The following is a 13110-nucleotide window of genomic DNA, read 5'->3' as shown; positions in this document are numbered from 1 at the left end:
TATTACAGCTGTCTTCTTGCAACAAAGACTAAAATGTATAAAAGTGGCTACGAGTCTGACCTTCAATCCATCTCTCGTTTTACCTCACAGATTTACCATGTTTTCATTGACAGTGCCCTGCTGGGCAGGTGACCTGATTATGTCAGATGTTACACTTGTTATGTAAAATAAACCCTTTTTTATTTTTGATCTAGAATGGGTTTGGGTAGAAGAAGTGTTTTAACGATGTCATTTATGTGAGCTGAAACTGTGAAAAGACATCTTAAAGACTAACAAATATTCCTTCTTGATGAAAAAAGTAAACAAAGTAGATTTTAATTAAAGTCTATGGATTTATTCACCGTTTTCAGCCACTCCAAATCTGTGTTTTATTTTATTTGGTGTATTTGGTGAGGATAACCTCTGTTCTTGGTTGATGGGGTCTGGGTTTCATCCTACAACAAACAGATTGTTAGTTTGGTGGCAAGGAGAAAAAAAAATCCCCACTTAAACTGATTTGACACCAAGCAGACAGGTGGATTATCTGCACAGATCACTATGGTGTTAAAACCAGAGCCCCAAGAATTGAATCAGCCTCTGAGTAATTGCATTTTAACTGTTGGAAAAGCACTTTTATGTGCAAATCCAGCTGTTATCAGGGCCGGATGTCATCTTTAGCTCCCATTAGCAGCATGTGAGAAAAATATTTTAAGTACAAACTGCAGGGAAATGGTATCCTGATAGACTGTTTATTGGGGTAGAAACTTAAATAAAAGAGCCAAATGAGGTGTAATGATGGATTTATGCAAATCTTTTGTGATGTTACCATTTCGGAGACTCAAAGGGCCTGTTTAAAAACACCATTGCCTTGCATGAAATCCATTAATTTTTTTTTCGTTTTTTTTGTTTTGGAACAAATGAAGGCTTATATTTTCAGCTTGCCCTTCTGTGTTCTGTGAGCTGTAATTAGTTGCCAGCACAGTCACTCTCTGCAATAAATTATGGAAACCCTCTCTTCCAAGCACTACATCAGTACTTGTCCCATCCTGCCTCCACCCCTCATTCTCATCTTTAATTTCATTCTCCTTCCGAGAAATAAAGACTGCGTAAATTTATCAGACAAGCTGCTCAGAGAATACAAATCATGTCTGTCTGTCTGGTACATGTTTGAGTTCTTCTCAGGCCTACAGCCGTCTCCTCTTAGACCTCAGTCATCTTCGCTGTGGATTTAATTAGTTCTGCCCCAGTAACCCTGCTTCTTTTTCTGACTTTTCTTTAGGATACGGCCATGCTGCACCCAGCACAGATGGAGGGAAAGTCTTCTGCATGCTCTACGCCCTCCTGGGCATCCCTCTCACCTTGGTCATGTTCCAGAGCCTGGGTGAGCGGATCAACACCTTCGTCAGGTACTTGCTCCACCACCTAAAGAAGTGCCTTGGGATGAGGCGCACAGAAGTCTCCATGGTGAACATGGTAATTGTGGGATTGGTGTCGTGCATGACCACGTTATGTGCGGGGGCGCTGGCTTTCTCTCACTTTGAGGGATGGACCTTCTTTCAAGCCTACTACTACTGCTTTATCACATTGACCACTATCGGTTTTGGAGACTATGTGGCACTGCAGAAAGGAGAAGCGCTGCAGGAAAAGCAGGGCTACGTGGTCTTCTGCTTCATTTACATCCTGATGGGTCTGGGAGTGATCGGCGCCTTCCTCAACTTGGTAGTGCTGCGCTTCATGACCATGAACTCAGAAGACGAAAAGAGGGATGCCGAGCAGAGGGCTCTTCTCGCCCACAAGGGCCAAACAGGCAGTAGCATCACCTGCACCGTGGACCCGGCTTCTCCTTCCTCCACCGGGTGCAGCGGGGGCAACGCCGCCTGCGGGAACAGCGGAGGAGCAGCGAGCCGCGGCCTGCGTAATGTTTACGCCGAGGTTCTCCACTTTCAGTCCATGTGCTCCTGTCTTTGGTACAAAAGCAGGGAGAAGCTGCAATACTCCATACCCATGATCATCCCACATGACCTCTCCACCTCAGACACCTACATGGAGCAAGGAGAGTCTTTCTCCAACCCCCTCTACTCTAACGGCTGCGTGTGCAGCTTGCAGCACTATTCAGGCATCAGCTCTGTGTCCACTGGTTTGCATAGCATCAACACCTACAGAAGACTCAACAAGCGCAGAAGCTCCATCTAAAATCCAGAAGAACTTCCTTTTGTCGTGCAATATTTGCAGTGGACGTTATAAAGAGAACGAACATTCCTGACCTTTGCTTTTATTCTGGAATAGCCTGGTGCTGCAGACTCCAGACCAGACGTTAACTTCCAGTAGCAAAGCACAACTCGTTTAGCTTTTATTTTACACTAATGCCTGAAAGAGACAATCATTTGTTTCACTTCCTCCTAAACTGTCCTCTGCGACTGCTCTGTTACCATCCTGAAGCTGGAATTTCCTGATTAAAAACCCACTGTTTTCTGCATCTTGAAGTGGACTCTGTAGGTGTAATGAAGAGCAGGAGGAAACAACACTGTGAGACAGGATGGATTTGGGGTGTTTTAGCTGTATATAATGACTTGTTATGAAAACATTTACTCGGTAAAGCCTAACTTAGTTTTTCTTTTAAGAGTTTTTTTTACATTGGGGAAATATGGTGAGGGTATTTTTGTAGAGAACACTTTCAAACTCATTAACTACAATTCCAAACTCTTGCTTTTCTATTTTACGAGAAAAAAACATAGAATTTATCTAAAGAATTATTAATAGATTTAAATATTGTTTTGCTGAAGAACAGAATATTTTGGAAAAATGTCTACGTTGGTGAATCTGCAGCGGTAAATCTGGCCTAAGTGTTGCCCTTTTCAGACCAAATAAGTTTTATTTTCATTGTTTTATCTTCTATATTTATCTGTTTAGTGTACATATCAGTCTTATAATAGTTTTCTGTAGCTTCACTATGATCTAAAAATTTAAATTAAGGTATGTAATCTCACTTGTGTTTGTAGAAAAGCATATCTTATTCATGTCTGCACCTTAGAAGACAGCTTTCTAACACTGGAACAGTGTGCACACCTTTGTGATTTTTGTTTTAATGGATTTATTTTTCACTGTCAAAACTCCTATCCATCCTGTTTTCGGTTTGTCATTCATGTTTCATGTGTTGCCAATCTGTGTGAAAATTGCAGCACACCTCCAAAATAAACAGCCGCGGTGTTTGTATCTCTTGCACATGGGGGTTCGTTTGCCGCAGCCCCGTCCAAACGCTCTCCTCCTCCTCGCCAGGTGCGGTCTTTATGCTGTGTTCTTTTCAGTTGTGTGAAGGAGCAGGATTTTCTCTTCTTCTATTTTTGTAGCCTAACTTCACATTGAGTCATTTCTGTCTCGATTTCATGCTTATTTTTCTACTGGATCATTCGTTGGAACAGTTCTTCTGTGTGAGCATAAAATTTAATGTGTTTTTCGTTGAGTATAATAAAACATGTTTTATTTTAAAACATCTCTTTGTTTTACTTGTGTGTCACTAACCAATTGTTATTTGTTGCATAAAACAACATTAACACATTTTAAAAATAACTTTTTATGTATTATTTTAATCATAATGATTGCATTTTTTCAAATTTGCTAAACTTTTTTAGGAGGTGGAACATTTTAAATTACAAACTTCACTAAAGAAATTAAAAGAACATTTGTCATTTTTTAAGTAAACACATTTTTAAATGTTACATAGTAATATTTAAGATATTTCAGAAACAAACAATAAGTAAAAAGATCAGTTTTTTTTTTTGCCTTCGGGTTTAAATTTGGTTTAACAACTAGAATTCAGTCAATTGATTTATTATAAATTCATGTATTTTTTTATCCTAAGGAAGAAGAAAAAAACAGCAACAATTGGTTTTCATAATTTAAAAGTTAATGCAGTTTTTTATTTACACTTTGAAGATATCTAGATTGACAGTGGTGCTGCAATAGTTTTTAGGGCCACGGGCAAAAATGTACAAGGGACCCCCCCCCCCCCCCCAACCAAGATTTACTACCTCTAAGATTACGTTGACATCATGATGCAAAAATACAACGTTTCTGCATCAAAATGTCAAAGAGATTGTCAATATTTTGATACAAAAACACTGGGGAAACTTCAGTAACTTTATTGCGCTTAAACAGATAATTATTTCGATTTATTGCATATAACTCTTAGCTTTCCCGTTTTGATTGGCTGGAACAGAAACAGTTGTACTCCAAAGTTTTATTTTCTGTTTTTTATTTTATTTTAATTTTAACACCCAGGTCCTCATCCTGATCACATCAGGACCAACATGGAAGCAGCCTGAACAGAGGAGAGCAGGCAAAGCTGCTCAGAGCTGTTAACTATAATCTATTACCTGTTTCTGTTAAAACAGATCACAATTTATCCTTTTTTTCTTTTTTTGTCTTTACTTGTTTTAGTATGCGACAATGGCTGCTGCACAGGAAGAACTGGGCCACACCGGGAAAATGTGCATGGCCTTCTTTGGAAACTTTCTATATTTTTCCTGCAGTAATGAATTTAAATTGGTCAGCCCTGAAGGCCTCTTTTTTGGCCTGGGGCCCCAAACATATGTTGGTTATAGGCAATAACTGCCAGCAAGTAAATACGTATTTAAAATTTAACCAGTAGGTTTTTACATTATTTAGAGGAGGGGAAAGTAAAAAAATATATATGTATAATTTATTTTTTCAGACATAAACTTGTTTTTTAAACAAAAAGATGCTGTCACAGAGTTTATGTGTTTATGAGATAACACACTACAAGTGTGCATCTGCTTTTTCCGGCTGTCAATTTTAATTTAAAATCACATTTTAAAAGCACCTTCAATTACCAAAAGGGCCATGCAGTGAGACAAAAAAAATCACTACTAAAAATACTAAAACAGAAACTTAAAAACAATCACTTGATGAAAACAAAGACATAAAAGCAACAATGGAAGAAAAACAGAAAAAATATACATTTCAAGCTTAGAGGACAGTTTTAGTCACTACTAAAATAATAAATGTTTTTTTCCTCACTGCAGCTTCTCATGTCTCAGATTCTTGTAACCGAAGCTTTGTAGAATGCTGGTCTTTCTTCTGCAACCAGAACAAATCAGGTTAAAGGTCAACACAGTTAAATGTGTTAAGTCTATATAAAATAAGCTAAAAATCCTATTGTGGAAATGCATACGGTTCAACTTTTGTGCAACTGTTCTACTGTAGACTTTTAAATTGTTTATGTCCTTGCTGTGTCCCTGGACCCCCGCAGTGGTGATGGACATTGCTGTAGCAAAATGCTGAGTTAACATTTACTGATGTCAACACTGCTTTCATCCAGACAACTTTACAGCTTCTACGGCACATTATGCAACAACAAAGATGAGGTGATTCAGTTTTATTTTAAAACAGTTCTTATTATGTAACTGTCGCGGATGTACCTTCTATAGGATGTATCGGGAACTTCTTCACTTCGTTTTTGTTTTGTCATTTTCAGGACCTGCGGCTGCATGGTGTTCCTCTACTCGTCGTTTAGGTCTTCACATCACCTGTCAGTTAGGTTTACGTAATATACAGATGGGAAAAAACTGCACAGTGCCTCTGTTTTCTGAGTTGTTGCAACATTCTCTGGTTATGCTTTTGTGAGGAGCACTTTTAAATTTCATCCACAGTTTGTGAAAGTAGTTATTATTTCATGTTTATCATCTAAGAGAACATGTTTCATTTGTTTCACCAGGAAGTACTGATGAATCTCATTAAGCTTGGACTTTTGGCAGCCATTTGTAAAGACGTTAATTGGGATATAAAAAGAAAAAGTTATGCAATTGTGAAAGAAGTTTTACTTTTTTACCCTCTCCCTGAGGTGATGACCTCACAATTAAACTCAGTGCAATGAATGTAGTTTTGCAATGAATTTTGAATTATCGCTTATGTTTTGAACTCCTCTCAAATCAGTCTCTAATTGATGACAGTTTAGTATTTATAAGCTAAATTGTGCAAAAAAAGGCACAGTTGAGTGAAGAGAAAGTGAGATATAAAATTGAAACAAATGCTAACTTTACAAAGATTTATCAGCACAATATTTATGGAAGACATGAACAACGTTGTCAAGCATCAGGCACAGAAATGTTTTTAAGGTGATTTCAAGTTAAAAAATGTCTCTAAATAACGGTTTTCTTGCAATTGGGGATCAACTGAACACCTGATTCTTGTTTTAGGTTATGTCTTTGCTGTAAATCTCTGGAAAAAAAAAAGTTTTTTACATTTCAGTTCTATTCATATATTTGCAATAATCAAAAGTAGATATCATTTTGTCAAGGGTGCTCACGAATTTAATAAATCGTGACTAAAAAATCTTTGCAGCAAAATGAAATGACCTTTAAATATATCAATATGTCATTATCGCTTTATGAGGTATTCTAGCATGATTAAACTGGACTAAACTTTGAAATTTTCAGCAAAAAAAATCCACTGAGTATCTTTCAACAAGGCAGAATTTCCTTTCTTCCCCTTCTTTGCATGACACCACCCCATAATCTCACACTGCAACAAATAATACCAAAACCTGCACGGAAGAATGATTTTCAGGAGCAGAATGACATCTGACAAGCTGCAGTTAGTCATGGCTGACAGAACCAAAGAAATGGGTAAAACTGTGGTTTAAAGCAAACCTCTCTAAGTAAACACCAGAGTTTCATTTTTTTTTCCCAACCTCAGACACAATACAGTTTCTTAAAAGATATGACTCCAGCTTTACTTAATTTCAACATACATACTCAGAGAGACATTAAATGTTTTTTATTAGTCTTACAACATGACCTAAACATTATAGGATTATGGCCATTTAATTTGAGAGAGAAAAAAGTTTGTAAACTGGAAAAAAAAAATACAGAATGTGTCTCGAGTCATTCCATGTTTTCAAGCTGTCTTACAAACGTCTTGTACCACATTTCTGAACTCCCAATTTCACATTTTCCTCATCTCTAAATCCTTTACCTTTCATTCTATTGTCTCCTGGAATTGACAACTTGTTGAATAAGCTGTCATTATTCCACTGAGTAATCTCTGGACGAGTCTTTTCAAGGTCAGCAGAGCGTATTTGCATGAATAAATGGAAGAGAAAAGGCTGCTGGTGCTTGTTTGACGGCTGATTTCTAATTTTTTCCTCAGTTTCCTGCACAGACTGTCCAGTTCTCAGTTTTTCTGCGTCTCATCCTGACGATGGAAAGCCAACTCGTTTTTCACAGGAAGCTGACAATTCCCCAGTCTGCCAAGCCTTTTGGGACAAGAGCAGAAAATCTCATCAATGCCCTTCTCCACTGTGCTGTTAATCAGAGAGAGAAAGGGAGCACGGTTTCATATTTTGTAAACCGTCCATCATGATAAAAGCAGCAGGATGTTCAGTATTAACAGCATGTTTAGGTTTTTTCCACGTGAGGAAACACTGACTTTAAAGACCACCAAAAAAAGTTTTTAAATCAAGTTATTTCTGCTCAAATAAGGTATCAACTGAAAAGGATCTAGTATTCATTTCCCTATGTTTTTTGTTTTAAATGATTTAATTTTAATTTTACTTGGACAGGTCACAAGAAAAACGCCACAAAATAATTATAATTATAATAATACATTTTGTTTATATGGCAGCCGTACAAGTAAAACAAGCAATTCATAAAACACAGTTACAAGAATAAAACAGTAGTTTAATTAATAAGACTATAAAATAGACTCTCAGAATAAAATACAGTAAAATTATAAATTAATTAAGATGAATATGCTAGTCGGAAGAAGTGGCTTTTAAGGTTTTCAGCGAACTTTTAAACTAAAAATGTAATGCACAATTCTTTCTGTTTTTATTGTGACCAACTGCAATTTAAAAAAAATTATTGTCAATCTGTGGCAACTTTGACATAAAAAATCAAAGACATAATCTAGGAAAACATCTGTGTTACAATAAATTTTCCTCATGATTGTGTACACTTGTCATTCCCGTCTATTCTTTTAATTAATCTGATTGCTGGATAGATGTTTCACTTTCTGTCAAATATCTGCAGACTTCACCATTTCTTTTAGACAAAAGGGTTTTTATTCATATAAGTTAAATGTCTCAAACTGTTTTTTTTTGCATTTGTCATGGTTGATAAGGTTCAAAAGATAATCATGTTTATGATCACTTCAGTCATTGTTCAGTTTACTTTAAAAAGAGAAGACAAAAGAGGATATTCTACTAGAGTTTTACATAAACTTTGGTTCTGTTCAGTTTTGCATTTACGTGGAGATTGATTTTTTTCACTCTTTACATTTTTTTTCCTAAAACAACTGCAAATGCAAATTTGTATTTAATGCTGCAAATCAAGGAGTCAGTCTGTTGGCGTTGGCATTCCAAAACTATCTGCATAAGTTTTATACGAGTAGAGACATATCTTATAATTGACAACTTCCTTAACAATTGTATACATAAAGAGAAAATTACTTTTAATGAAGACACATTTATGAAAAAAACTTGACAATTAAAAAAGAAAAAATGACACCAACAGATTTGGTAGAACACCACATTAGAAGCGTTTTTATGTTCTGTCTTTGGTGTGCGACAGTACCCATGCCTACAAGTTAGCTTTGACCTTGGCCCACGTAGCCTGAAGTTGAGTCCTTGCACGTGTGGAGCACGCTCATCCACCACCACATTAGTGACTTTGTCCTGGCCTTCATGCTTTATTACTTTTGTACCATCACGATCTTCAAATTAGTATTTTTTTATATTCAAATAACTAAACAAAAAAAAATTATAAGTTAGAAAAAGTTATTTTAGTTTTTTATTTTACTGCTCCTTTTTGGACAATCCATAAAAGAAAACCTTGTTTTTGTTTTTTCATCTTCATTTTCAGATCTTTTGCTTTATTGCATAAAATGACAAAATCCACATTTTATCAAATTCCATCTTCCACATAGATTGAATTGAAGCAGTCATTCATGACATCACTGTTTGCACTGATGTCAAGCAAAAACTGAAGCTACAACACTGCAAACCAGCGTCTCTTCTTCAGCGAAGCTCTGACTTTGATTACATAATTGTGACCACAGGCTGTGATGCGGCTGACTCTTCCACTGTCAAACAGTGGCAGCACTCTCCTCGTGCTCCTCCTACCCCAAAACCAAGAACCTTTCCCTCTTCCTCATAACAATTCTGCACGGCCGCAGACATGAGTCCAGCGTTGGCAAAGGCTGAGATGCTCTTCTGATTGCGGCTAAGCCCTCGACTGAAGTGAGAGTGATCATGGCCCCAAGCAGATGATGCAGAATCAAGACTGGCAAGCGTGTCACTGATTTCAGATGAAAATTCAAAGCTGGATTAGCTTTGCCCTCCAGCCTGAAACCAAACAGAGAAAAACTTCAACTGAGAGACTCCAAGGTAATTTTGACATGCTTCATCAAGTGTATTATTACTACATTAATCCTTATACATAAAACTGTCTGTCTGGAGTTTTTTACACTTTTACACAAAAATATGAACCAAGTCTTTATTTGAGCAAGTTGTAGATACTGTGCAGACCCTTCTAACAGTGATCATCTCATTACAAATGTTAATAAGACTAATAATATGGTTTGGTTTTTGTGGGTTTAAACTAAGGGAAGGTGGTGGAATCTGTATGGAGGCTAGCTGAACATTCTCCAAGCATCACACAAGTCTCACACATTATGCATTTAAATGCGCAAAAAAAACAGAAACGTATTACCAGAGATTTGCACAATAATATTTCAAAATGTATTTGAGTCCAAGAAAAACATTTGATTTAAATACTTTGATTATTTTTGCCTCAGGTTTTTTGCAAGGTCTTGCTGTCCAGTGAGTGAGTATATAAGGTAAAGAACGAATGCTTAAACATATCACAAAGATTGATTTTATAAAATATGAAAACGTGGTTGCAAGGATCCCCTATTATAGAATAATAAAAAGATTTAGATCCATGGAGGCTGTTTTGGTCAAGTTTCCCTGTCAGGTTTTGCTAAACTGAGCTTTACTTAAAAGAATTCTCAGAAAGATATTCCTAATCCACTTTATATAGTTTCTAATACCCCCATGCATTTTGTGTACTTAGAAAAATAAAATTAAAAGGCAAAAGTTAAGCACACTTTCAAAAACAAGGCGGGTCTGTCCATCCTCTCGCCTCTCCTTGATAGCTGACTGATCGATGATCATTCTGACTGCCACGTATGATTGCCTCTGCAAAACATTCATCATCCATCCAATCTTGAGTTAAAAATGAACGAAAAATCTCATTTACAGCTCAAGAACAAAATTTAACAGGAATGTGTTTCATCTGAAATTAAACTCATGCACCATTAAAGCCTGTTTTTGGTTTTATTATGTTAAAAATGTATTATTTGGTTTAGGAAGTCTTTTCTCTTTCAAGACCCTGATGAGGAAAGTCATTATCAAACACTGAGAACGTCCAGGTTTCGAGTGAAATCTGCTGATCAAAGTCTGTGCTATCGAATCATCAGCAGGTCTGTTTGGAGCAACAAGTGCCTAATGGGAGGTCTGCAGGTTGATTTAATAGAGCAGCTTTGCATCATGGCGATCACTAAAAATGTTTATTTATTAAACATGAAACATTCTATTTACTGCATCAAAAGGCTCAGAAAAGAAGAAAAAGGATTAAAAACATAGCTTTTTATCGCTTACTCTTACTTTGAAAGTTTACTGACTGTTTTTGATTTATTTCAACAGTGAAAATAAAAGACAAAGAATAAATTATATTTGTTTTTTTATTTTTATTGGCACCCCATAAATTTAAATCTGAAATAAGAAATGTTGGTTTTTCATCAGCAAACAGCTGCAGAGAATTTCTGTCACATCAACAACAAATGTGTCCTTTTAATAATTTGAATTATGTGGTTTATAACAGATGTATAACCATGGACCAATCCACACACCGTAATGTAGAACAAATGCAGTTATCTCTGCTGTATTTTCTGAAATAACTGTAAAAGTCAGTGACCACAACAGTTATTAGAAGCTGCGTTCATAGCTAAACATCTGAATTCAGTTTCATTGTTTTGCCTCGGGTCCCTTTGCATGACTGAAACGATCTATGAAGCAAACATCCAGGCAGAAATTCTACCGCACATTCTTATCTGGAAAGAACGGCTGAGAGGCCCAGAAATGTTTCTGACTTCACCCTGGATTAACGTCACGTTTGCAGTGCTGCCGCCGTGTCACTTGTGATTAGGTTTCCTCAGAGAAAATCTGTAGGAAAAATTGCCAGATCCTCAGGAGCCCCCTGATAAAGCTCCTTGGAGGTTAGATAATCAGGCCACATGTGAGCTGACGAGTCTGTGAAATCTGCTAGCTGGTTGTTCATGATCAGATGAATTATTCTGGACAAAGCAATAATCTATCAAAATTTGACTTCCAGGTAAAACAAAAAAAACGTACAACACACTAATAATTTCATGGTTTTAAATTAGATCTTTTATCTGAGGGGGGTTTGTCTGAGCACTGAGAACTGTCTGTGTTTTATTATTTATAACAAGTCTTCTTTTGACTGATGGAATCGATTGGTACAGTTTCTATATCTGCAGATTTTGTCTCTAACATTGGGACTGTCTAATAATTAACCCAGCAGCTTGGAGGGTTTTCTAACTGTTTTAAAACAAACTTTCTTCTTAATTCAGAAACAAGGTGGTTCTTTAACCTGGGGAACTATAAGAAATACATCATGGTCTAGTCTTACTGTGAAAAGTAAAGTGTTTTTCTACGATTTTGTATAGGTTGCACACAGATCGTATTTGAAAAAGCTCTGTGGGCCAAAACCAACTTAGTTTTTTGTGTTATTATTGCATATGCAATAATGCTGAGTTACTATAATTTTATAATGAAGCATGAATTGTACTTTTCCGAAGTTAAAAGTATAGAAATATACAAATTGTGTCGTAAAAATTGTTCTAATTGGCAAAACATTTCCAGTTGGACATGGTTGACTATGTGACCAATCAAAGGTCAACTCACTATGATACCATTCCTCAAAGTTGGAATTTAATCAATTAACAAGTTGATAAAGTTTTTTGGATCTGACGACAAAGAAGCTCCGAGCAGTTGCAGCAGGGGTGAGCTGGAAACACCTCCAGGTGAGCAAACAGGTCAGTTTTTCTGTCTGATTCTAGAGAACGTTTTTAAGATGCGCAAACTCACAACATGATGCTTTTTCATGTAAAAAATGGACATAGGAACTGTGAGAACAAGTACTACACTAAAATAAAAAGTGTTGCCCACAATTTATTAATGTGGCCTTTCTATTGACAAAACTCCATTGCATCACAGTTTGCAAACACAAAGCAGAGGTAAAATTGACAGTGAGCTTTTTAAAATAAAACTCTTTCACGATTTTTCTTACTGATACATTTTTACTGCATAAATGTTCTGTGTAGAACTATGATCTTTTTTTATCTTTTTCAAAACCAGGAACACATTTTTCCCGTCCTGTTTCCTTATCATCATGGTGCTCCCAAACCTCCATCTGATCAATAATACTGCAGCAAGAACTCTGAAAGAAACCATAATGTCTTCATACTGTCAAAGTCTTCCCTTGAAAAAAACTCAAAATTCTCTTTAGCCATGAATACTTTAGACATCACCTTCATTTTTAAAAGCTCTTTGAAGACGAAACACTTAATAATTCATCCAAAGTCACATTAGGTCACTCAGAAACTCACAAGTGCACAGGTTTCAAAAACTGAGCACCACAGAGAGATTACATAAGCAGGGACAGCCTTCAGCGGCTGATGCATGATCACGACACAATTCTGGTGCAGTGCTGATACAGCAGAGAGAAGATGAGCCGACAGAGAGACAGCAGGTCACAGATCAGAACAGATCAGCATAGTCTGCATCAGTGCTTTGGTTATATTTTAGAATTCCCTGCATATCAAAGCTTTTTTAAGTGAGAAATATGAAGTGAGATATTTATGTATTTTAGGGATCATGCTGCACAGTCTACAGCTGTTCTATTTTCAATGGTTATCTCATAAAATAATCCAACCAGTCCTGTTGTTTAAAAGCTGAGGCAAATTTCCAGTTGAGGGGATTCACACCATCACACAAAGAGAATCTGTCAGCTCTGCTGTTGTGGCCAAATA

The 13110-nt window shown here is 36.6% G+C and overlaps 1 protein-coding gene across 1 annotated transcript in view; it reads left to right on the top strand.

Annotated features, from left to right (window-relative positions):
* kcnk3 (potassium two pore domain channel subfamily K member 3) overlaps positions 1–3469 on the top strand; it is a 32973-nt gene extending 29504 nt beyond the window's left edge. The window contains exon 2 of the mRNA XM_004083438.4: positions 1259–3469. Coding sequence (XP_004083486.1) covers positions 1259–2172 — 914 coding nt within the window. The 3' untranslated portion in view covers positions 2173–3469. The remainder of the gene's footprint in view (positions 1–1258) is intronic.
* The last annotated feature ends 9641 nt before the right edge of the window (positions 3470–13110 follow it).

This window comes from Oryzias latipes, chromosome 24 (genome assembly GCF_002234675.1).
Source record: "Oryzias latipes chromosome 24, ASM223467v1".
In the NCBI taxonomy this organism is placed as follows: domain Eukaryota; kingdom Metazoa; phylum Chordata; class Actinopteri; order Beloniformes; family Adrianichthyidae; genus Oryzias; species Oryzias latipes.
This window is presented reverse-complemented; position numbering and strand designations above follow the sequence as displayed.